Below are 24,256 nucleotides of genomic sequence, written 5' to 3' on the forward strand. Positions count from 1 at the left end.
TTCGTTTGGAAATCCAACTGTTCCTATGTGTATCGTACGGAATATCTTCTTTTTCATAAGCAGTAATATTATCAATTTTCTGACTAGGCAATACAACAGAGTCTCTACCTTCGCAAATGCGATTTGTCCACTCTATGCTCAATTGATAGGTATCATAAGCACTATCTTCTTTAGGAGAATAAACGTCATTAATCTGATTCGGTAAAATGATAGGAATTTCATTGCGAAAGATCGAATCACACGTTTGTTGTATCGGTTTATTCGATTCCGAAGTTAATTGTTCTCTTAGCTGACTACAATTCTGTTTGTATGGCAAAGAATTCTCGTTAGATAAAGTAATGTCTAAAAAATTATTATCGCCTGAAGGAACAGCAAGATCATCTTTCGTTCCCAGGGAAGTTATCTTTAAGATATCGCTGCTTTCGGAAAATATTGACAATTTATCTGCCGATTCTTCATTGATAAGGTCGCTTTCTTCCAACAATTCATAGTCTTTCTCGTTAATATTGCCTTCAATTTCCAGAGAATCTCTGAACATGTCAGAGCCAGAGGAATATTCCTTGTCCGAATCTTGGACAATATAATTATTCACAGTAGTGCCCTGTTGCGTGCAAGTTTGCACATTGAAAAATCTTTCGAGGCTTTGAAATGAAGTGAAAACGGAAGGATTGTTTCGTTTTTGAGAGAAAATTTCAGTTTCTTGATTTATTTGTTCCGCATATGATGTACTATATTTCTCATTACACAACAAATCGATACTACTAAGAAATTCTGAATCATCATCGAAATTCGTATCGCTTTTCTGATTACTCAATGGACTGCTCAAATCTCCGTAATCATTTTCTTCAATACCACGCGATGAATCTTGATTGTAAGAATGAAAATCTTTTTCTAGAAAATATATTACATATGTATATGGTACATCACTTTAAATATGCTATTGTTAATAACTACATCATAATTTGTATCTTTTTGTAATATATAGAATATAGTTTATAAAAAAAATGTTAAATACCAAGACTTTGTATTGTTACCTGTATTCTTCCATTGTTTATAAAATACTAAATGAAATTGTTCTACGGGAATGGTTTTCATAAACAATATGGCTGATCTTAACCAAACTATACTTTGTACAAAATTTAAATCAGCTATACATTCTTCAGTATTATCCGATATCTTCTCAAAGGTTTGAGGTATATTCAACAAATGTTTACACCGATAACAATTTGTATTGTCACTGTCATTAGATCCTTGTAATTCTTTCCTAGTCATTTCTATCAAAAGATCTTCAACAGCACACGAATACGAGTTTCCATTAGCCTTTGATGGATTACTTGTAAAATTACCTGCATCGATATTTGTTAATATTTTATAATTGTCGAGCATAATTATTAAACTTAATTGTTAAAATTTATTAATGAAGGTAATAATTATCAAACAACCTAATTCGGATGAGTATTTCACGTATGCACGTTGTAATTCAGAAACAACGTTGTTTCGATTTTCAGCATGAAGTTTCAATTGCTTCTTTTCATTAACATTCTTTTTCATCTTGGACGTATCGTATAACGAGTATAACGAGTATAACGTATCGAATTATAAAATAACAACAGGAAACTTAAAACTGGTATATTTTTTAAATAATATATATAATTCGCAAAACAGCATTTTATAATGTTTCAATTTTGTATTTGATATAGATACAGCCGCGAGTTGACTTAAAAACAGTGCTGCCAATTATTGGCACGCTTCTCATTTTATACGCACATAATATATGCATCATAAATATCTCTATACTAATACATCAGTATTATTATGAGTTAAAATCAGGAAAATGATAGAAAATTAATACATACTACAATTATTATTTTTTAATATGATCTAATCTTTCTTCACTGACACTACTAAAACACGTAAATTGTTTAAAATATATAAAACACGTAACTTTATTTACAATAATTTCATTCCTTCAACGAATTGTTGTAAATAGCCTTGCATGAAGCAGTTCACGTGCTTCCGGTTTATCGATTGAACCGGTCAGAACATGGTAGTTTGGATCTGATAACCAGAACAAAGTGATTTTGATTTTAATATTGTTACCTGAAAAACATTTATTAATATTTTATTGTAAATATGAATTCCCTTACATCTGAATCCTTAACCGATAAAGAAAAAAATGAACTTATGCAACAAATTAAACAAGAAGTTGCCGTTGCAAATGCCCAAGAAATGCTTTCGGTACGATTACAGAAATATATTATATGAATTTAAAATGAATGAATAGCGTATATTTAATTTCGTATTTTCAGAAAATGACAGAGAAATGCTTCAAAAAATGCGTGATTAAACCTGGAACTTCTTTGGATAATACCGAGCAGGTAACTTATTCATGGAATGTACCATACATAACCTTAATATAAAATATAACCTATTTCTTTTGAATTTTTGAAAATATAAAATAAAGCTAAACATTTTTTCATTGTAGTAAAACTTATTGTAGTAAAAATTATTTAAACAGGCTAAAAATATAATAAATACTTTGTAAAATTGAGTGATAAAATATCTTTTTAAATTATACCTTTATAAAGTTGTTAGTCATTCTCTGTATAATATAAACAATTTTTTAGTCAATTTTTGTTAGTCATTCTTTGAATAATATAAACAATTTTTTAGTCAATTTTTGTTAGTCATTCTTTGTATAATATAAACAATTTTTTAAATGATATATTATTTTAAATAAGGAATATAAAGAAATTAATATAATTATTATCTATTATGAACAATTTTCATGTTCATTTTAAATAATTTATTCTTAAATAAATAAATTGTTTCTCGTGTATTAAGTTAAATTATATTGTCTATAAATTAAATAAAAATAAAAGACTATAATATTTGATGTTTAAGTATTCTGTTAATAATAGTAATTAATTTTAATTTATTTACAGAAATGTGTAGCAATGTGTATGGATCGATATATGGATGCATTTCATCTTGTTTCAAAAACGTACAGTACTCGAATACAGAGAGAGCATAATAGAATGTAACAGTACAAAATTTTAATAAATTGTTTCTGGTTGTACATTGTGTAATTATATATCAACTATTTTCCAAATATTGTTTAAGAAATATTAGAATTGTAATTATTATGTATATTTGTTAATAAATCTGTGTGTCATTTATAAATATTGAATAATTTTGTATATAACAGTATCACTTTTGACTAAGTTTTAAAAAAAAGTAGATTTTTATATTTCTAAAATTTTAAAAGTTAAAGATCAAATTTTACTGTTACACTGACACACTGCCACCTGTCTGTACAAAATGTTAACAAATAAATGAAGAGCTTGGATTTATTATCTCTTGTAATTTATTTAATGTACAAGCTTTCTCTTTTTATATATAGAATTGATCACATAAAGTGTTATAATCTCTTTTTGTTACAAACAAGTGTTCATGTTCATTTAAATAGCTTTCTTATAAAAACTTAAATAGCTTTAAAAGTCAGTCTATTTAAGTAGTGAAACTTTAAAAATTATCCCTTTATGTATACCCACAACATTAATGTTATATCCTCTCCATAATATCCTCTTTTTCCAGAATTACAGAATTAATAAATGATTAGGAATATATAAGGTTCAATGAAATTTAAGTTAGGATTGATTATAAGATGTAAAGTACACAATGATTGCAAAAGAGAAAAATCTTTATAAAATAAATAACATATACATGAATATTGTTACATCGTACTTCAAAATCATAAATAAGTAACTTAGGTATTTTGTAAATCCCGCAATTCCATAGTATGTATTTGCATTGTTTCTTATTCATACACACTAAAAGGCACAATATAGCTACCAATACGTCAACGTGGTTACAAAAATAAACCTTTAGCACTGTATGAAAAAATATTGTGAGTGATTTATCAATACTTCATCTGTTCAATTTGATATTATAAATTAGTAAATAACAATAATTACAACTATTTCATATCAATGTTTGCAAAATCTATAATTAATTCACATACTACTGCATATCTCATTATATCCCATTATATTTACAGATCGATACAGATCCTTCATAATATAACAAATCGATGTTATTAGTTTTACACATTTTTTCGTTATCAAAGAACAGCTGCAAAGATATATATATATAAAAAAAATTTATTAATATCTTTTTTAATTTTTAAAAATATATTTTCAACCTCTTTTATATTGTATTTACTTTTACGTCTGTTATGTAATATAAAATAAAAGATTACGTATTCATTATGTACCACTTATGTACATCTTATAAATTTTCCGAAGAGAAAACGGAAAAAAATATTTATATAAAGAGTGAATCAATAAAAATTGTTATCTAGTTATCTCATTATTTATTGATTTGATTAAAAAAGTTTTCGTACTTCAGATGATTTATTAATTCACTCTGTATATATTTATATATATAGCGAGATTTTTGTATATATTAAAATATATATAGAATATCTAATTTCATATTAATCAGCTTAAGATTAATTGAAATCAATTCCAAAATTACATAAACATAAGAATGTTATGTACCCTGCATAAAAAATGCTTATAAAAACATTTTCTAGTTTTGTCAGAATATAAAATAAAATTTGCTGATATAATTTGATAAGTTGTAAAACATTTCTTAATTTACTTTCTCCCTTTCTGTCTTATAATTAATGGTGAAAAATACTTATTATGTAAATTTCTTTACTAATACTAACAATACAACAAAAGTGCAATAATCTTAATAACAATGGAATGTATCTATTTTAGATTCTATAAAGTGTAGGAATGTTCAGTATCGTCCTGAAATTGTTTTTATAAAATTATATGTTATGTCAATATTAAAATGTAACCACGTTGATTGGTCAGGAACACACCTGCTTTAATATATACATAGAAATAAAAGCTGATTCAAACTGAGGGATTTCATTATATTATACTGTAAAAAATAAAAATTTTATGTTTTCAAATATAAACGATTTATGAGCAAATATATGTCAAAAAGTTTTCCATTAAAATAATGGAAAATAAGATATTTTTTAATACTATTGACTAATTTTTATAAAAATAATATATATCTTAATAGAATTAATCTTGTACAAATAGAATTTTGAAACACATTAATTAACTATGAAATCTCTTTGTTTGAATCATTTATAATATTTACTATTGATGATATTACAATAATCGTGTGCTACTAAAAATTTTGTGAAGGAAGCAGGCTGTAAAATTGCTACAAACAGATTTTGATTTGTCAAGCATCCAGTTGATCCATTATGAATTGTACTTAGTTATTGCATCTTATTTGGGGCATAGTATATTTATACCAATATGTTTATCAAGGTATTGGATTGCCCAAAAATTGAATTGCTTAATCTAAAGCTTCTATTAGTTATTTAAATATTACAATTCATGGATGCAAGAAAACATATAAGCACCTAATCTTTCATTGAATATCAACTTCAACTTTTATAAATACTTTTAGTTTCATGCGTTTAGCACCATTATCTTTGAAGAAAAATAATTTTATATATTTTTTAGGCAATCCATTTTTAGACGGACGATTTACTGATATTGCTATCAATATTATACCAGTAACTTTAGTTAAATGAGGTAATGACGCTCCAGTCATAAAATCAGACACAGGAATTATTTTGATAAGCATAACAAAATTGTTACAGAATTTTTTAGAAAGATATAACTAAGTATTCAACAACCATTAATGTAACTGATTACTTTTCGCTTTTTAAAGATATTTTAACATTGAGATAATTGATTTTATAAGTAATAATACTAGATATATTTACAGAATAACGTAGAAGGCAGTTTGTCTGAAAGTATACAACCAGAAATTTTAATATTATTTCTTTTTAATTTAGTTAATAATTTGAAATAAGAATGCAAAAGTATATTCACTTTAATTAAATAATATTTTTTATTTTTGATATAAAATTCATTTTTAATTTTTAAATAATTCCTTCTTACTATATTATAAAATTATAAATGTTTATAATGTGTATTTTATAAAAATTTTTTTTCTACGTAAGCCTTATTTTTAATAATCTCAATTATAAATATAATTTACTTTATTATAATAGCAAAAAATAATGGCAGTTCATCTGTTTAGTTATAATAATATTTGATATTATTTTACAAAAAGCTAAGTTTTTCATGTCACCAATGTAGATAAATATAGAATATTTCGATAGAATTTCTGTTTAAAAATTCTTAAATATTGTTAAAATAAAATTTATGATTTATAAAAATACATTTTTGATAAAAAGTTCTTATAAAATAGGGAAAATATGACATTTATAAATATATATTCAGACATTTCCCTTCTACGTTTTTTGTAGGAAACTTATAAGTATTGAGCCATAAACGGCAGTGCCATGTTAGAAATCAAATAATTTTGCAAATTTATAAATCCATAGCAATTTGCATTAATATACTTGATGCCCTGATATAGGATATTGAATATCAATGCTATAAATGAAATAACATTTTAAAATTCTTACAATAACTCTCTAGTGGTGCAATTCATGAATTACAGTTCCTTTGCACAATTTGCTGTAATACCCGTTGCAAAATTTGACATATTTTTATCCATGTTTATATCTTCAAGCTAGAATAGAATTATACATGCAAATATTCAAAGTATTTAAATATTATAAAGGAAATTATTTTCATACTGAAAATTATATGTCAAAGAATGAATTTAAATTCATATAAAGTTTTACTTACACACGATGTACTGCTTAGTATATCATTTATATCTTCAATTTCTTCACTTATATCCTCGCTATTACTATGAATTTTATCTTGTTTTTTCGTTTGTGATTTTATTGGACTATCTGATTTTTCAGGATTCTTAGAAGGACTTTGATCATAAGCACTACCAGATGCAGACGAAACAAAATCTTCTTCATAATTATCTATACCATCAGTTCCTGGAAATACCATGTTTATGATACAAAAAGTATAAAAAATATGTTACGATATGCAACAACCTACCAAGCCCAATATCCATCAATTCCTTTAAGTCATTAATATTAGTTTTTTTACCATTTAATGGCGGGAGATTACTAAGTATAGAATGTGATTTTTTATCTAAAGATGGTAAATCTTGTAAAAAGGTGTCTGTATTATGTATATCATTAATATTCTCTCTTTTTCCATCAACAATAATTTCTCCAAAGTATACAGTTCTTCCAAAACTGTTTCCAGTATTAACTGGTTTTCTGTTTTGTATATTATTTACTATTTGTAATTCCAAACTATTTATATTATTTTGCTTACTTATATCTTCATTTTGATTTGTTTGCATTTCAGTAACTATAGATTCATCAAACTTAATTAAAGGCTCGGTTTTATTTAGTAAACTTGTTTGAATGAGTGTATCTATCTCAGTCTCCTTTGTTGTATGATTCATCACTGTACTTGTGCCATTTGGACTTGTAACAAGTGTATCAAAATTCGTACTATTGTTCCCTTTACTATCAATTCCATCATTCTTTTCATTGTATTCAGAAGTTGTACTATTCCTGAGAGAATCATTTTGTATCTCACAATTTAACTCATCTATGGAAACACGAACAGATGTTTCTTTATTTTTTTTATCAGTTATTGTCACATTTATTGGAAGTTTTGGACTTTGCTGTGAAATGCTTTCTAATTTATCTGATACATCATTATCATTTGACAAAAATGTGGTTTCATTATTTAATACTTTTGGAATGGAAATTTCAAACGTGGTATTAGCAATATTTGTTGTTGTTTCAGTTGTACTAAATTTGCTGTCAGTTTCATTCTATAAAAATATTTATATATATATATATATACATAATTTGTTTATACAATCAATATTTAAATAATTTAATGTATAAATATTTTATTTTTTAAAAACAGGAAAATTAGGGATTATTTTGATTTAAATACCTTCTGTGTGTTATTAAAGGCACTATTCATGCTATTTTTTAAAATTTCTCCAAGTAATGGCTCATTAGATTCAATACCTAATTCTTCACATAATTTATTTCTTCCAACATAATTATATTCTTTTCCAAAGTAAGTTTCTGGATCATATACAGATATTGTATAATCAAGACCAAAATACTCTAGGAACTCCCTAACCAAGGAAAACAATAATTTTCCTTCTGAATTAGCCAGGTACTGTTTTACGGTTTTATTGAGAAGTGGTTCTGGATTCTGAAATATAAATTTTACGTAATGAAAACTTTATAACATAGAGGATATTTAAAAAAGCTGCAACTAAACATTAGCAGAAAATATTCATATATATTATTGTTTGTTAGGTGAACATAAAAAAAATATTAGTGGAAATGAAAGAACATCAATCTTGATCAACAGTTGAATTAATTTCTATAAAGTCTTTTTTAAATATTGATGTATACTTTGCTGATTATTATCTATAAAGCATATTTTTTTATTTCATGTCGCTGAATAACACCATATGTTCAAAATCAATGTCTTTATTGTGAGAAACATTATCAATGTTTATTTTGATAAATATTGAAGTTCAATTGCAATTTTTGTTTAAAATTTACTTCTATTATTCTATATATTTAAAGTCGTATAAAGAATCAATTTTTATATAAAAATACATTAAAAAAAGAAATTTATTTGTATTTATCTACTCTACAAAACTTTAACATACCATTACGGATTCTTGTTCTTCTAGAGCTAAGAATACGCTTGCCCTGAGTTCCGCCTATAACATCATAAAAAATTTTAGAATCAATTTAATGTAATTTTAATGAAAGAAAATCGTTTGACGAGATGAACATAACCTATAAAAAAAATACAGTTCTTAAAAAGATTTTCTATCATACCCGCACTTTTGCGAGAACACCATTATTTTCAAGGGTTTGCACTACCAAATCTCGTAATTCTGTGTCCTCCTCCATGGAAATATTTCCGTCTATCATGATTATAAATAAAAATTACTCTCACAAACACTCAAGAAATGTAAATATTTACGCTTTCCATCGCGTGTCTTCTTTTCAGATCTGTTTACCTAGAGATTATTTTTTTTCTATCTAGGGATTTTAAATACGGAAACTGAAAAAATTTTTATTTCTATTCAATTTTTGTTATAATCGTATAATTAATTGCTACTTTACATATTAATGTTTGTACATAAAATTAGAGCACATTATATAGTAGACATTGTGAAATAAATAACGTGTGTGGTAAATTGTAAATTAAATTATTAAATTTATTACTTAAAACGAATATGTCACAAAAGTATCAGTATTACCAATACCTTTTATTTGTTAATTAAAAGAAATTAAATTTATATAAAAATATTTTTTGCAATATTGAAAATTATTTGATTAATTAGAGAAATATTTTAAAAATATAATATTCCTATAGGATAATATTAAAACATACGTTTTAAATATCGGAAGTAACATAAGTTGCGTAATTTGAAAAAAATAAATTGAATTAAATTTCTTTTTATGTTGAATTTATACAATCAGTAACATGCTACAGTTTATTACATCAATTCTATTACACTTTAGTAGAATCGAAATTTGAATAATAGCAAAATTCACTTGCAAAATTATTTTGATGAGTTATGAAATTTCAAATTTTAACATTTAATAAAATCTTTCTGTCAATTCTTTCATATAGTGCCTCCAATGTAGGAATGAAGAATTAAGAATTTGAAAGTTGAATATTGATTGTCAAAAATGTCTGTACAAAACAATATTGTTTTGGCTAATTTGATTATAAGGGCAGTTTTTTCGAAACATTCATAAGAAAGAAATGGTGGATTAGCTATGTCCGAATAATAAAAATTTGACATATCTCCAAGTATATGTAAAAGAAATTTATAGTTGCGTAAAATCAGAATTGTATATTCTGAAACGTTCATCATATTTAAAAATAGTGACTGTAAAAAAAAAGAAAAAATAAATCATTAATATTGACAGTATATATGTAATATTTAATATTGTATAAATTATTATTAAATCTCTCACCACGGTTCTTTTTAAGTCTGTTATAAAGTATAGGATATAAGGTATTGCAATTTTTCCATTGTATTCTGTATACCATATAGCACAAGAGTATTTGTTGTTTTTTCATCATACCAAAATTGACTTAATTGCTAAAATTCAAATTAGTAAACGATTAAAAATGTTAATTATCTGATATAAAATTAATTAATAGAAGTTATATTTATATTATATGTTTTTTATATTTATATTATAAAATATTTTGTAAGTTACAAATTTACAAATGTGATTCGTTAAAAAATATTACTAATGTATTCAGTGAAAACTGACTTACCCAATTGTTATAAAAAAAAATTTTAATATTAACTTTTTAAAATATGTTTTGATTGATTTTTCCTTTCTTCTTTCTTCTTTTTAAAAAACTCATTTAAAGTAGCAAATGTTGCAGGACACAATTGCAAATCATTATTAGCGCTTTCACACATTTTTTTACATATATGTGTATATAAATACATTTAATTTTAAATATCAGATTTTATGTACCTGTTGGAAAAGCAAATAACCAAAGTTTTAATTGTATATGTACATATAATTTAACCAAATATTATTAATTTTAAATAATAAATAAAGCACATAACAAATAGATACACTTAGTATAATTGTTATTAATAATTAATCAAAGTTTAAAATATTGAAAGTAACATAAATCAAAAATACAATTTGAAAATAATGAATAACCGAAAGTTGAAATTTCTTTTTATATTGAACTGAATTAGTTACATAGAATACTACAATTTCTTTATTACGCTAACTCTACTACATTTTATGATAACATTTTATCAAAATCAAAATTTGAATAACAGTAAAATTCATTTGCAAGATTATTTTGATGATGAGGTATGAAATTGCAAATTTTAACATTCAATAATCTTTCTGCCAATTCACTCATAATAGCACCTGTAGGAAGCATAATAATAGCACCTGTAGTATAATGTAGGAATAAAGAATCAAGAGCTTGAAAGTTGAAAATTGATTATCAAAAATACCTGTACAAAGCACAATTTTCTTTTTGGCTAAGAATTTGATTGTAAGGGCTGTTTTTGTTAAACATTCATCAGAAATAAATGGTGGATCAGCTATGATCAAATCATAAAAATTTGACAAATTTCTAGGTACATGTAAAGGAAATTTATAGTTGTATGATATAAAATCGGAGTCATATATCCTGAAACGTTCATCATATTCAAAAAGGGTTACTGTAAAAAAGTAAATCATTAACATTAGTAGCAACATATTTAATAATATTAAATTACAAATAATGTATTTCTATACCTTGTCTCTCACCACAATTTTTCTTCAGTTTATTATAAAGTGTAGGGCAAGATATTAATGCAATTTTTCCATTATATTTTGTACATTGTATAGCACCTTTTACAAGAGTATCTGTTGTCTTTTCATCATACCAAAATTGACTTAGTTGCTAGAATTTAAATTATCAAACTATTAAAAATATCAATTGTCAAATTAATGAATAAAAGTTATATTTACAAAATATTTTATGTAATAAATGTTGTAAATTTACAAATAAATATAAATCACTAAAAAATATTACATTATGTAAAACAATCTATTTAATAAAAACTGACTTACCCAATTCTCATCAAAAGAAATATCTAAATTTTGATTTCCTAAAATATATTTTAATTGATTTTCTCTTTCTGCCTTTTCTTTAAGAAACTCATTTAAAGCAGCCAGTGTTGTAGGACACAATTGTAAATCATCGTCAGTGCTTTCACACATTTTTTACTAGTTTTTTTATATATATATACAAATGTATTTTATTTATAAATAATAATTTTAAGTGGTCAGATTTTATGTACCTATTGCAAGAGCAAACAATTGAGGTTTTTATTGTATATATGTATATGTACAACTTAACCAAATAAAATTACACGTGTAACTTAGCTTTAAATAATAAACAAAAGCACATATTAAGCATGCACCGTGTGGATCACTCCTAGGATAGATGACTAATTTATATTATTGTCCTTGTAGCATGCTATTTCTGTCCTTGTCTACCGCGCAAATATGTCTATCCTTGTCGCACGCTGTTGCTCTCCTTGTCTACCGCACAGATATGTCTGTCCTTGTCGCACGTTATCGCCCTCTTATCTAATGACGCTAGACAAGGAAAGCAATAGTGTGCGACAAGGACATCCTTCGATCTATTGAAAAAAATATTCAACTTTTTACAAACACGTTTTTTCTAGGACAAAACACACATAGAAAGAACGCGGCGCTAGTGTTTCTTACCCCATAAAACAGAGAAATTTTCATTTGCGAAAAAACCTAATTTAGCGAAATGAATTATGAACTTTTTTGATAGTATTACCCTAATTAGACCTTTAGCTTTTTTTTCATACCCCATTTCTCCCGTAAAATGCAGAAATAAGTATTTTTATAAATAATTAGTACCGCTGAATTACCGCTAGATGGCGCCATCATGTCCATTTTGTGACAATTCGTACTAATTACGAAAAAAACCTAATTAAGAAGAATAATTTGCGAACTTTTTTATATGCCTCGTTAAAATTAGGCTTTCTTCCCGCTTTCTTTCTATGTGTGTTTTGTCCTAGAAAAACGTATTTGTAAAAAGTTGAATATTTTTTTCAATAGATCGAAGGATGTCCTTGTCGCACACTATTGCTTTCCTTGTCTAGCGTCATTAGACAAGGAGGGCAATAACGTGCGACAAGGACAGAGATATTTGCGCGGCAGACAAGGAGAGCAACAGCGTGCGACAAGGACAGACATATACGCATGGTAAATAAGGAGAACGATAGCGTGCGACAAGGACAGACATATTTGCGCGGTAGACAAGGAGAGCGATAGCGTGCGACAAGAACAGACATATTTGCGCGGTAGACAAGGAGATTATTGAGTTATTACAGTTGAATTCGATAAGAATATATTTAATTTCATACAAAATATAAAAATAATAATATATCAAATTTTACAATTTGTTTTGCTCTGGGGATTACGAGAGATGTGATTGTAATTATAGAAGATAAGAAATTAATTTTTTTTATAGAAAGATTCATTTAGGGTGGTTCACGTGAAATTTATTTTATATCTAAACAAGTTCAAATATGTTTCATTGCGTTTATGGTATTAATAAATACACATTTAATATAATTATTAATGCTAATACTTCTACATTTTCAAGTTATCACATTTTCTCCAACAAAATATAAAAAAGTAAAACATAATTTTGATAGGTTGTAAAAGATAAAGATAGCAATAAATATGTAAGTTCTAATACTTGGAAAGATACAACAATTCATTTAATAAAGGTTACATACTTTATCGCGGTATTGCCCCAAAATTCTTGTATTTATCAAGCACTTTTTTACCAAGTATCCTATACACGTATATGTTGTACGTGTTTTGTTTTCCGGCTTCTAAGATCATACTAAATTAGATATTGAAGGAAAGAAGAAAAGATGACGATGGAATCACAAGATGACATAAAATTATTTCAATCTATTGGTTTAAGTGAACAAAAAGCTAAAGAGACTCTAAAAAATAAGCAAGTTTCTAGTAATTTAAGACTTGCTATAATAGAGGTTAGTTATTTAAATAGGCATATTTTTTAAATTACTTTTCTAATTGTTTAATGATGCAAATATGAATTGTACATTGTAAATTTTTATATTTATTTATAATTAAGAAAAATTGATTTTGCAACATATTTTATACTCTTGTAACGTTTCATTGAACCATATGTGTTATGTTTATAGGCTAATAAGTATGGAATTATTTCCTCAGAAATTGGAATTTTGTTATATCATCTTGCTTCAAAAATTAAGACTCAAATTGCAGATAAATTACCATTTCTTGCTCAATACATAGCTAAAAAGAAATTAGATACGACTCAAAGATTGGATACCGGGCTAAATTATTTACTTAATCGAGTTGAAGGAAATATTGATGTATCTGATTTTGAGAAAGAATGCGGTGTAGATATTGTTATATCTCCAGAAGAAATAGAATATGAAGTGGAAAAAGTAATAAGTACACATAAAATGGAAATAGTAGAGAAAAGGTATACGTGTAAACTTAATACTAACATTCAAAATTTAATATTCATATTGTTATGAATTTTTTGTATTTTATAAAATAAAATATTATTCCATAGGTATCATTTTAATGTTGGTCCGTTGATGCAACAAGTGCGTAATATTTTAAAATGGGCAGATGGAAAAGCAATAAAAAATGAATTTGATGTTCAAATGCTTGATTTGTTAGGTCCAAAACGTGATTCTGATCTTATACCATTACCTAAACAAGCAAAACAAATGAAAGCAACAAAGTTAGAAAAAGAGAGAAATAAATCTGGTGCTGAAACTGGCACTATACCAGCAACAAATGAGAAAATAGGTGCTCAGACAATAAGTGAATTAATGAAAACTAAAGTTCATTTTCATAAACCAGGTGAAAATTATAAAACTGAAGGATATATTATAACACCAAATACACATAAATTACTTCAAGAACATTTGAAAGTAACAAATGGCAAAGTAATAACTAGATTTCCACCAGAACCTAATGGAATTTTACATATTGGTCATGCAAAGGCAATTAATATTAATTTTGGGTATGCTATAAATTATATATATATTTTAATATCTGATCTTTCTTTATATGATGATTATATTTATATAATCAGTATCATTTCTGCAGTTTTTGAATTATATCTTAAGCAGTAATTTCATTGTAGATATGCAGCAGCCCATAATGGAATATGTTATTTACGTTATGATGATACAAACCCTGAAAAAGAAGAAGAAAAATTTTTTGTTGGTATTCGTGAAATGGTAGAATGGCTTGGTTATAAACCAGCTAAAATTACCCATTCTTCTGATTATTTTCAACAATTATATGAATGGGCCATAGTTCTTATTGAAAAAGGCTTAGCATATGTCTGTCATCAATCTAGTGAAGAAATAAAAGGTTTTAATCCACCTCCAAGTCCTTGGCGTGACAGACCAATTTCAGAAAACTTACAACTATTTAATGTAATAATTATTTCTTTCAGATAAATTAATATCATAAAAAATTTTAAATTATATCATGAAATATTTCAATTAACTTTATAATACTTTTATAATAGGATATGAAAGATGGGTTACTTGAGGAAGGTGAAGCTACATTACGAATGAAAGTAACATTAGAAGAAGGAAAACAAGATCCAGTTGCATACAGAATAAAATATAGTCCACATCATAGAACAGGGGATCAGTGGTGTATTTATCCAACTTACGATTTTACACACTGTTTGTGTGATAGTATAGAAAATATAACTCATTCTCTTTGCACGAAAGAATTTCAATCAAGGAGATCATCTTATTATTGGCTTTGTAATGCTTTAGACATTTATTGTCCTGTACAGTGGGAATATGGTAGATTAAATGTATGCTATACAGTTGTTTCTAAGAGAAAAATCAGTAAGTTAATTGAGGAGAGTATTGTATCTGATTGGGATGATCCAAGGTATTTTTTAATATCATATAAATGTAAAAGTTTATTATATTAATATACTTGAAAACATAAATGTTTAATATTTATTATTATGTATATTTTTTGTAGATTATTTACATTAACAGCTCTTCGTAGACGAGGTTTTCCGCCTGAAGCTATAAATAATTTTTGTGCACAGATGGGTATAACTGGTGCTCAAGCAATTATTGATCCAGCCGTTTTAGAAGCATCTGTTAGAGATGTTTTAAATTTAACTGCAAGTCGACATATGGTAGTTCTAGAACCATTAAAAGTAACCATTAGTAATTTTCCTCATGAAAATGCTATAAAACTAACAGTTCCTAACTTTCCTAATGAACCAGATAAAGGACAACACGACATTGTTTTTGATGAAATTGTATATATTGAAGCATCTGATTTCAAAGAGGTATATAATACTTCATTCAGTTTAAAGATTTATTATTATTTCATTAAAAATGTCGTTATGTATTTACAGAAAGCGGAAAAAGATTTTAGACGTTTAACACTAAACCAATCTGTTGGTTTGAAGCACGTAGGGGTAGTATTAAAAATCAAAGAAATCAAAAAAGATAATATGGGTAATATCGTAAATCTGATTGTTACACAAGAACCCATCTGTGAAACTAATAAGCCTAAAGCTTTCATACACTGGGTATCAAACCCTCTATTAGCATCCATTAGATTATATGAGCGTTTGTGAGTATTAAGTTTATATTAACATAATAATTTATTGTTATTGATACAATAGTTATAATTTTTTACTTATTTATATTATAATGTTTAGATTTAAACATAAAAATCCTGAAGATCCTAATGAGGTGCCAAATGGTTTTTTGACTGATATTAATCCATATAGCAAGAAAGAAATTGTTGGATATATTGATGCAAGCTTGGCAAATTCGGCAAAAATTTTTGAGAAATTTCAATTTGAACGTATTGGCTTTTTCTCTGTAGATCCAGACACAACATCAGAAAAGGTAATTATAACCATAATATAAATATTAATATTATTACTAATTATATCTATTTTTTTTATAGCTTGTTTTTAACAGAACAGTAACATTAAAAGAAGATACAGGAAAAGTGTAAATAAAATTATATGCATTCAAATTCACATTATGTATGGTTATGTATGATATATATTATATATGTTTTGTATAATATTTATAAGTATTAATGATGTTTAAGATAATAGACATCTTTTTATACTTCTAAAATTTTACAGTTTAAAATTATTATTAAATGAACAATAAATAAAAAATATTTAATTCATCATGCAAGATTCATATGTAGGAATCATATATTTAATATTTATAAAAGCATCTTCACCTCCATATATTTCAAGCAATGCAAGAGTTTCTTGTATTATATCTGCGACGTTTTCACCTCTTTGTTGTGAGTAATCAATACCTTCTCCAAGATTCACTGAAATAAAATTGAACTTGTATCATTTTTATCAATTACAATAAATTAAAATCTTACCATTTCTATCTTTTAATAAATTAAGTACTGGTAAGATTTGTCTAAAGTATGGTACTAAAGCTTCTCCAACACAATCTGCTGAACGTACAAGATGTTGAATAGCTCTCAGTGTTGCACATATAACTTCTGGCATTTTTGTATTTAAGGCTTCTATAATAAACAAAAATTTATAAAATCATACAATTTGTAAAATTATTTATCTAAAATAAAAAATAAGTTACTTTTAATGGGAATTATTAATTGTGGCACAACAGGTAAAATTTTAGGACCACCATGTTCTAACATATCAGATATTCCTTGTTCTACTATGAACTTAATTGGTTGTTCAGTTTCTGTTAATCCATCAAAAAATAATGGCAAATAATGATGAAAATCTAAATCTTCGATATTAACTTTCCAGCTAAGTTTTATGCCGTAACTATCCTTTTCCAATGCAACTGGAAATACACCCCATTCATAAAATTTTCGAAAAGTTGATGGTTTAGGTGGTTGTGGTTTATATAATTCATATCGAGGAGGCTTTTCAACTATAGTGTTTTCCTAAATATATTATAAATAGATATTAAGCCACGTAAATATAACTTTTACAATATTGAAATATTACCTGTAAAGCTTGAATAGTAAAAGCAGGAACAACTCTGGGTTTCTTTTTTTTATGTCCTGATAAGTCCTTCCGGATTTCATTCCAAAATTTTGTTTCATTTACCATTTCGATACGCTTTTCTTACGTTAATATTTAATCAAAAATTGATTTGACAAATAAAATATTATAGAATATATTACACAATTTTATTTATTAAAAAGATACTAAAATTGTAAAACCGTTACTGTATTTAATATTGTTGATTCGTTTTAGACATACTATATTACAAATAATTTAATATACAACAAATATGGATCAAACATGTTCCCTAGCAACAAGTACACATCTATATTTAAAGATATATGCATATATTTTTACCTTATCTATTAAAATTCTTCATTTATGCATATTAAATTCTTTTCTACAAAGTATATAATAATTAATTTACACTTTTGTAACTTTATTGAATTGTGGATCATCAAATATCAAATCTCTCTTCATCGGTTCATCTTTATCAGCTGTGTTTTCATTAATAAGGAAAACATATTAAAAATATATTAAAATAGAAACTAATGTAAAATTGAAAAAAATGTAAAATATATAAAATTGAAACTAATTTCTTTGAATTTAAAGAAATAAATTTGAAAAGGATATTTGTGAAGTAATTTGAAGATTCCCGTTCCTACAGGAACTGGAATACCCATTATTATTGATTCAGACACGCCGCAAATAACGTCCTTCTGTCCATAATAAGCTGCATCAAATAGATGATCGGCTGTTTTCTCAAACTGTTAAATAATTATTTATTAGTATGTAACATTTAAATATAATATAAAAAATATAAATATATTTAACATTTTACCGAAGCTAAATTTAGCACCGATTCCTTCATTTTAGCTAAACCTTGTCTTGTAATACCTAGAACTTCTCCCCTACTAGTCATTAAATCTGCTACAAGCATTGGATGTCTTCGATCAATACTCATTCCATGATTTTCCATTACTAATTTGATTTCTGTCATTATAGTTGCCCTTGCAGCCTCAATTCCTAGTGTTTTGAAAACCTAAAATATTATTTATATAGTTGACAAGTAAATAAAAAAATAAATTTTGTATTTACCTCAATAGTATTGTTTGAAGTGGTATTTTTGCCTAAAACGCCAGGAGTTGCCATCACTTCTCGCATATTATCTCCTTCTACAAACAATTTATATTTTGTTTTACCACTTGAATCATCATTATGAATTACAGCTCTAGAAACTGATGGTAAGCCCTGCAAATTGTACAAGAGCAATTTTAAAATTAAATATATTTATTCATAATATGTGTATTTTTATGATTTACCTTTACAACAATATTTGGAATCATCTCTTTAAGTAGTGAGAGACCTGTATTTAAGCTGTATTTAGTTTTATTTGGATTTACAGTGATGATAGAATCTCCTCTCACAGTTACTAATTTTGGAGTCAGTTTCAATTTTGATGTACAAATTCTGTATAAATTAAATGTATACTACTTTATGTTAGTTTTTGTTATGAAATACTCTATTTTATGTTACAAGTATAAAGTGATACACTTACGAATAACGTATGGAGTTAACATCTACTTCTAATTTTAGTAATTTTATTCTATCAATATCTAACTTAATCAATAGAAAACAATCATCTGGTAAATAAACTTCTTCAATATACTCTGTCACTTCTCCTAAAGTAGTTTTTTCAATTCTGCCTTTTACTTTTCTAGCAAATTCCGGATCTGTATCATTTTCCTAGTATCAAAATGAAACAAGGAATGAAATATATTCATTTTTTGCATACATAAAATTTGAGATGCATTATAATATATTTAAATAGAGAACATACTAAAGCTGCTGTGATGATCGGAGTACTAATTTTAGGATTTGCATTAATAATTTCTTTAATACGTGGTACACCTTGAGTGATATTCATAGATGCTACACCCGCAAAGTGAAATGTTTTTAACGTCATTTGTGTACCCGGTTCTCCAATACTTTGTGCGGCAAGTGCACCTACAGCGGTACCTGGTTCTATCTTTGCTTTCATATATTTTTCTTTACAGGTATGAATAAATTCAACTAACTGGGAAACTGTGAGTCGTTCAAGTTGAAAAATTACAGGTATGTTTAATGGAGTATTATGTCGAAGACGTACTATTTTACGACCTACACTTTTGAGGAATGTGCTACAAGAGTAAGTAATATTTAATAATTTCTTTTTAGTAATATTTAACTGAAATAAATGCTGTACTCACGATAATTCTTGTTTAAATTCTTCACTGAGACATTCATAATCTTTAGAATTTAATAATTCGAATGTAGCTTTAATTATATCAGGACCATCTAGCGGTTCCTCATTTTTACATGGCGATTTGGCTCTTACATGATCTAATATTCTCTTATAATCTACTGGGCAGTCTTTTCCTGTTAAAATAATTATTTTAGTATTTCACAGTGAATATTATAAATAATATCTTACCTTCCATGTATGTGGGATCTAAACCATCACCACCATACAATATTTGTACAATATCTCCCACTGAATTACGAACTGTCATATCATAATGAAGGCACAGATCTTCTAAACTCTTCACCAATCGTCGTTGCATGTAACCAGTTTCTGCAGTTTTAACTGCTGTATCTACAAGACCTTCTCTTCCACCCATTGTATGAAAGAAAAATTCGGTTGGTGTTAAACCAGAATAAAATGAGTTTTCTACAAAACCCTTAGCTGCAGGAATCTTTGAATGTCTTTCAAAATGTGGTAGAGCTCTATCTTCAAATCCATTTGGAACTCTATGACCGCTAATAGCTTGTTGCCCCACACACGCTAATTAGAATGAAAATATTAAAATATTAAACAAATTATAATTCAATAATAAAATATTTTTTGTATACAGATATTACATATGTATATACATATATATTGATAAGCATACCAATCATTTGAGAAATATTAATAAAGCTTCCTTTACTGCCAGATAATGCCATAATTAATGGACTGTTGCTTGGATGAAGTTCTTTTAAACATGCTTTACCAGCATGATCACGAATTACTGAAAGTTCCTTTAATATCATTGCCTCTAATGTTTCTTCCTCTGAACAACCAGGTTGACATATAAGACGTCCTTCTTCCATTTGACGAATGTATTCTGTACATTTAGAATACCTAAACCATAATTTTAAAAAATAAATCTATATTATTTGTAATATTTAAGACTCTACACTTACCCGGCATTTAGAAGTTCTTCTTTAGCTTTAAGAAGTGTCTGTCCAGGTGTAACATCCCCAATACCAATAGAAAAACCTCTATTCATAAGAAAGAAACTTGCCAATCTTGCCAGTCGCCACATAGCTGTTGTTGCAATATCTTCACCCCAATCACGTAGTAGGATATAAAATATGTTCTGTTTTGATCCTGAACCTAAAGTTGATTTGTCCATGGTTCCTGCTAATAATTCTGAATTCCGTATAATAACATCTGCAATTTGCATCACTTTCACTATTATCCTACAGTTTTAAAAAATAATTTATTATTATAAAATTGTATGCATTAATAAAGTATACGCACAAGAATCATTAATGCATAATTCTTCGTTAGCAGTGTAAGCCCGTCCTTTAGTTTTTAAATTAGCTTTAATGTTACAAGTGTTATTAGGTTTTAAAATTAAACTAAAGATTTGTTTTCCTGTCCATAGCATAGTTGGCTTTAAAATAGCTGGTTGAGGAAGGTTTATAGACATAGCAATATCAGGTCCTGCTAAAAGACAACCAGCTAATGCGTTTGCTTGAGCTTTATTTAAAAACATGTCCTTCTGTGTCAAAAGGTATCCGCCAGTAATAAAATCCTGCGTTGCAGCTATTAAAAGTTCTCCATTACGTGGTGTAACTAAATTTGATTTATTCTAAAAACAAGCAAATAACAATATATAAAATTATTGTAGTTTATACATTAACACAATAAAATATAGTTAATATAAAATTTTTATATTACCCCCATTAAAATTAAAGCTTCTGCTCTTGCTTCTTCAGTTTGAGGAAGATGTAAATTCATTTCGTCGCCATCGAAATCAGCATTATAGGGTGTACAAACACATTCATTAAATCTAAATGTTCTATGCTCTAATACTTTTGCTTTATGTGCCATAATACTTAATTTATGCAAAGATGGTTGTCTATTGAATAATACTACATCGTCGTCTCTCAGATGTCTTTCAACAATGTCACCATACTATTGATCAAAATATATATAATTATTTGCAGGCCAACATGAAGTATTATTGGGAAGCTTAGATTAGTGTGTGTGTGATTTTGGTTGTAACATAAAAATCAATGTAAAATTACCTGTAAATCTTCAGCAATTTTTTGTCGATTACCATATCTTAAGAATTTTTTAAATTGTGTTTTTCCCTGTTGTACGAAATTTGCACCTGGGTGTATATCTGGACCATTTCTTACAAGTTTCCTCATTAGTTCTATATTTGATGGATTAACTTTCTCGGGATACGTTAAAATTTTGGCGACATGAATGGGTACACCAACCTAAGAAATATAAAACATATGTTATTTAAATGTTTAGAACCATTTATTAATAATTCACTACAATAATATTATTATTAAATAAACACTGACTTGTTCAATTCTAAGATTAGGATCTGGTGAAATAACAGTACGACTAGAGAAGTCCACACGTTTTCCAGATAAATTGCCACGAAAACGACCCTGTTTTCCTTTTAATCTTTGAACCAATCCTCTTCCTGATTTTTTTGGCTAAGATTTTCAACGATTTATTACTGATTTCAAAGCAAAAAATAAATTCAATAATTCTTTGTAACTTACTTGCATGTTAGCGGGTATACCAGACATTTCACTATTTATATAAAGAGCACAATGTAATTGTAAAAATTCCCAATCTTCACTGTACATTTGTACTTTAGCGCCACTTTGTCTATGTTTCTGAATAACATTATTGATAAAAACTATTTCTGATAATTTCATAGTTAAATGGTCTTCTGTTGTACCAGCTTTTATATCAGACACAACACTGGGTCTAATACAAATTGGTGGGACAGGAATTCTTGTTAATATTAAATCTTTTGGTAATGCACACTCTGTATTCATCATTAATAAGGGAATGTCACTTTCTGGTATTTTTTCCAAAATGCTTTGTACCTTAAAGTATATTGTTTTATAAAAAGAGAAAATGATAAAAAAAATATTACAAATGAATTTTCTTTTTTACCTCTAAAGGATTTAATATATTGACCAATCCACTTTGAAGTATTCCTTCTAATGCTTTATTATCCTCAAGCACATTGCTATATTCTGCTAATTTTTCTTGAACAATGGTATCTATTTTTTTCTTTGCCTTATATTTTTCATGAACTATTTTAAGTAAACTAGATTTTTTAACATTTCCATTAAGAGCTCCACAATGTTGACAAACTGTTACTTTTTTAGTTTTATCCAAAATTTGTTTACGTAATGCTTTACGTACTAGGTATCCCAAATTAGGATTTAATACCTTAGCTAAATAATTTCTTTTGTCTGCTTTAGATAGCAAAACATGAGAACAATTCTATAAATTAAGATGTTATAATTATCAATCAATTTATATTTGATCAATTTAACGTTAAATAAAATAAATGGTAAATTACTTTGCAAATAGTTTGAAGAATACCAATGATGCATTTAAAATAACCAACATGAAAAACAGGCAATTCCAAATCAATGTAACCAAAGTGTCCAATGCACTCACTTAAAGTTTTGCCACATGATGCACAATTGGTGGTATTATTGCAAGTTCCCTTGAGAACATTAATATTAATAATTATTTATAAAGAACGTATTATAATATAATATATAAAGAAGATTTTCATATATTGTAATTACCATCCTCTTATCAAGAACTCCATATGGAACTGGAGTATGTTCAACATCCTGATTGTATAAATTTTTTGCCACAACATGTATATGGGCTTGCCTTTCCATGTTGTGGCGGCTGTCCACTCCAAATGATACATGAGAGCTAAAAAGTAAATGAGTAAAGTTAAAGAAAAGCAAGACATACCAATTAAATATAAAAGCGTTATTATTATTTTATTTTTTACTATTATTATTTCTTGCTTATTATTATTTAATGTTTTCTATTTCCAAAAATTCAATTAATCAGATAAATAGACCAAATTATCAGATTATAAGATCTATTATATATTATAAAATTTATATATTTTTCTAAACATAATGAAAGCAATTTTAAAAAATCCATGAAAAAGTGAATTAAAGTAATTTCATACATACATTTTTCGGGCTACGTCTGTTTCTCTAAATTGTTCCTTTACCATCGTGAAGGTTATTTCTTCACGTATGATATATTATATGAGTACTGCAAAATATAAATTTATATTTACAAATTAATAATAATTATATTAAGCAAAATAAACAAAGTAAATAAATCTTTAACTACTGCACATTACCTTTCCACATAAATTACCAGAGGCAAACCGAGAACTCTTGAAACACGTGTTGTTCTCTTCTTGTGCTGCCCTCTCGAATTTGATAGTTTTATACATACAATCTCATAGTGCATGTCAATTGAACTAATCAATGCTAAA

At 26.6% G+C, this 24,256-nt stretch overlaps 6 protein-coding genes across 10 annotated transcripts; 2 read left to right on the plus strand and 4 right to left on the minus strand.

Moving 5' to 3' along the window:
* The first annotated feature begins 1,993 nt into the window (after window positions 1-1,993).
* Window positions 1,994-3,079, plus strand: LOC122533792 (mitochondrial import inner membrane translocase subunit Tim13-like). The gene is made up of 3 exons (XM_043663853.1): window positions 1,994-2,238; window positions 2,310-2,378; window positions 2,946-3,079. The coding sequence occupies exons 1-3, from the start codon at window positions 2,134-2,136 to the stop codon at window positions 3,042-3,044; spliced, it is 273 nt and encodes a 90-aa protein (XP_043519788.1). The 5' UTR covers window positions 1,994-2,133; the 3' UTR covers window positions 3,045-3,079.
* A 2,998-nt stretch (window positions 3,080-6,077) lies between these two features.
* On the minus strand, window positions 6,078-10,525 carry LOC122533782 (centrosomal protein 43-like). 2 transcript variants are annotated; one of them, XM_043663827.1, is made up of 7 exons: window positions 10,335-10,525; window positions 10,025-10,152; window positions 8,695-8,748; window positions 7,956-8,225; window positions 7,032-7,827; window positions 6,762-6,967; window positions 6,078-6,642 (listed from the first exon to the last, which is right to left on the minus strand). In XM_043663827.1, exons 3-7 carry the CDS (start codon window positions 8,695-8,697, stop codon window positions 6,565-6,567), a joined length of 1,353 nt encoding a protein of 450 aa, XP_043519762.1. In that variant the 5' UTR covers window positions 8,698-8,748; window positions 10,025-10,152; window positions 10,335-10,525; the 3' UTR covers window positions 6,078-6,564. The 2 variants fall into 2 exon arrangements, with proteins under 2 accessions (XP_043519762.1, XP_043519761.1); XM_043663826.1 differs by lacking the exons at window positions 10,025-10,152; window positions 10,335-10,525 and adding an exon at window positions 8,870-9,098.
* Window positions 10,526-10,776: 251 nt separating this feature from the next.
* Window positions 10,777-13,483, minus strand: LOC122533789 (EEF1A lysine methyltransferase 1). Of its 2 annotated transcripts, XM_043663848.1 has the most exons (5): window positions 13,363-13,483; window positions 11,651-11,880; window positions 11,333-11,480; window positions 11,047-11,256; window positions 10,777-10,957 (listed from the first exon to the last, which is right to left on the minus strand). In XM_043663848.1, exons 2-5 carry the CDS (start codon window positions 11,798-11,800, stop codon window positions 10,824-10,826), a joined length of 642 nt encoding a protein of 213 aa, XP_043519783.1. In that variant the 5' UTR covers window positions 11,801-11,880; window positions 13,363-13,483; the 3' UTR covers window positions 10,777-10,823. The 2 variants fall into 2 exon arrangements, with proteins under 2 accessions (XP_043519783.1, XP_043519782.1); XM_043663847.1 differs by lacking the exon at window positions 13,363-13,483 and having other exon boundaries at window positions 11,651-12,198.
* On the plus strand, window positions 13,436-17,221 carry LOC122533780 (probable glutamine--tRNA ligase). Its single transcript, XM_043663824.1, has 9 exons — window positions 13,436-13,626; window positions 13,801-14,105; window positions 14,199-14,657; window positions 14,781-15,078; window positions 15,174-15,553; window positions 15,650-15,968; window positions 16,038-16,258; window positions 16,347-16,539; window positions 16,601-17,221. Exons 1-9 carry the CDS (start codon window positions 13,504-13,506, stop codon window positions 16,649-16,651), a joined length of 2,349 nt encoding a protein of 782 aa, XP_043519759.1. The 5' UTR covers window positions 13,436-13,503; the 3' UTR covers window positions 16,652-17,221.
* Window positions 15,712-17,846, minus strand: LOC122533787 (parkin coregulated gene protein homolog). Of its 2 annotated transcripts, XM_043663844.1 has the most exons (5): window positions 17,649-17,846; window positions 17,266-17,584; window positions 17,045-17,194; window positions 16,892-16,987; window positions 15,712-15,818 (listed from the first exon to the last, which is right to left on the minus strand). In XM_043663844.1, exons 1-5 carry the CDS (start codon window positions 17,751-17,753, stop codon window positions 15,775-15,777), a joined length of 714 nt encoding a protein of 237 aa, XP_043519779.1. In that variant the 5' UTR covers window positions 17,754-17,846; the 3' UTR covers window positions 15,712-15,774. The 2 variants fall into 2 exon arrangements, with proteins under 2 accessions (XP_043519779.1, XP_043519778.1); XM_043663843.1 differs by lacking the exon at window positions 15,712-15,818 and having other exon boundaries at window positions 16,827-16,987.
* On the minus strand, window positions 17,810-24,218 carry LOC122533776 (DNA-directed RNA polymerase III subunit RPC1). 2 transcript variants are annotated; one of them, XM_043663817.1, is made up of 21 exons: window positions 24,119-24,218; window positions 23,943-24,027; window positions 23,535-23,670; window positions 23,300-23,449; window positions 22,885-23,220; window positions 22,482-22,814; window positions 22,275-22,412; window positions 21,987-22,184; window positions 21,637-21,873; window positions 21,214-21,547; window positions 20,874-21,123; window positions 20,582-20,811; window positions 20,122-20,472; window positions 19,898-20,066; window positions 19,489-19,828; window positions 19,207-19,394; window positions 18,971-19,118; window positions 18,747-18,899; window positions 18,490-18,690; window positions 18,282-18,415; window positions 17,810-18,147 (listed from the first exon to the last, which is right to left on the minus strand). In XM_043663817.1, exons 2-21 carry the CDS (start codon window positions 23,984-23,986, stop codon window positions 18,072-18,074), a joined length of 4,146 nt encoding a protein of 1,381 aa, XP_043519752.1. In that variant the 5' UTR covers window positions 23,987-24,027; window positions 24,119-24,218; the 3' UTR covers window positions 17,810-18,071. The 2 variants fall into 2 exon arrangements, with proteins under 2 accessions (XP_043519752.1, XP_043519753.1); XM_043663818.1 differs by having other exon boundaries at window positions 24,109-24,199.
* Window positions 24,219-24,256: the final 38 nt, after the last annotated feature.

The sequence above is a fragment of the Frieseomelitta varia genome, unplaced genomic scaffold (genome assembly GCF_011392965.1).
Source record: "Frieseomelitta varia isolate USP_RPSP 00005682 unplaced genomic scaffold, Fvar_1.2 scaffold_552, whole genome shotgun sequence".
NCBI classification, from domain to species: Eukaryota; Metazoa; Arthropoda; class Insecta; order Hymenoptera; family Apidae; genus Frieseomelitta; species Frieseomelitta varia.

Excerpts from the sequence above, each read along its gene's own strand:
- LOC122533792 (XM_043663853.1), top strand. The coding sequence starts at position 2,134 with ATGAATTCCCTTACATCTGAATCCTTAACCGATAAAGAAAAAAATGAA. Across the intron at positions 2,239-2,309 it reads ATGCCCAAGAAATGCTTTCG|AAAATGACAGAGAAATGCTT; the intron begins GTACGATTACAG and ends TCGTATTTTCAG. Across the intron at positions 2,379-2,945 it reads CTTTGGATAATACCGAGCAG|AAATGTGTAGCAATGTGTAT; the intron begins GTAACTTATTCA and ends ATTTATTTACAG.
- LOC122533782 (XM_043663826.1), bottom strand. The coding sequence starts at position 8,965 with ATGATAGACGGAAATATTTCCATGGAGGAGGACACAGAATTACGAGAT. Across the intron at positions 8,226-8,694 it reads AAGAACAAGAATCCGTAATG|AATCCAGAACCACTTCTCAA; the intron begins GTATGTTAAAGT and ends TTTATATTTCAG. Across the intron at positions 6,968-7,031 it reads ATTGATGGATATTGGGCTTG|GAACTGATGGTATAGATAAT; the intron begins GTAGGTTGTTGC and ends TGGTATTTCCAG.
- LOC122533789 (XM_043663848.1), bottom strand. The coding sequence starts at position 11,800 with ATGTGTGAAAGCACTGACGATGATTTACAATTGTGTCCTACAACACTG. Across the intron at positions 11,481-11,650 it reads TTTCTTTTGATGAGAATTGG|CAACTAAGTCAATTTTGGTA; the intron begins GTAAGTCAGTTT and ends TTTAAATTCTAG. Across the intron at positions 11,257-11,332 it reads AAATTGTGGTGAGAGACAAG|TAACCCTTTTTGAATATGAT; the intron begins GTATAGAAATAC and ends ACTTTTTTACAG.
- LOC122533780 (XM_043663824.1), top strand. The coding sequence starts at position 13,504 with ATGACGATGGAATCACAAGATGACATAAAATTATTTCAATCTATTGGT. Across the intron at positions 14,658-14,780 it reads GCAATTAATATTAATTTTGG|ATATGCAGCAGCCCATAATG; the intron begins GTATGCTATAAA and ends ATTTCATTGTAG. Across the intron at positions 16,540-16,600 it reads CAGACACAACATCAGAAAAG|CTTGTTTTTAACAGAACAGT; the intron begins GTAATTATAACC and ends TTTTTTTTATAG.
- LOC122533787 (XM_043663843.1), bottom strand. The coding sequence starts at position 17,753 with ATGGTAAATGAAACAAAATTTTGGAATGAAATCCGGAAGGACTTATCA. Across the intron at positions 17,195-17,265 it reads ATTAATAATTCCCATTAAAA|AAGCCTTAAATACAAAAATG; the intron begins GTAACTTATTTT and ends TGTTTATTATAG. Across the intron at positions 16,988-17,044 it reads TTTATTAAAAGATAGAAATG|TGAATCTTGGAGAAGGTATT; the intron begins GTAAGATTTTAA and ends ATTTTATTTCAG.
- LOC122533776 (XM_043663817.1), bottom strand. The coding sequence starts at position 23,986 with ATGGTAAAGGAACAATTTAGAGAAACAGACGTAGCCCGAAAAAT. Across the intron at positions 20,812-20,873 it reads GAAGAACTTCTAAATGCCGG|GTATTCTAAATGTACAGAAT; the intron begins GTAAGTGTAGAG and ends ATTATGGTTTAG. Across the intron at positions 18,900-18,970 it reads TTCCAAATATTGTTGTAAAG|GGCTTACCATCAGTTTCTAG; the intron begins GTAAATCATAAA and ends TACAATTTGCAG.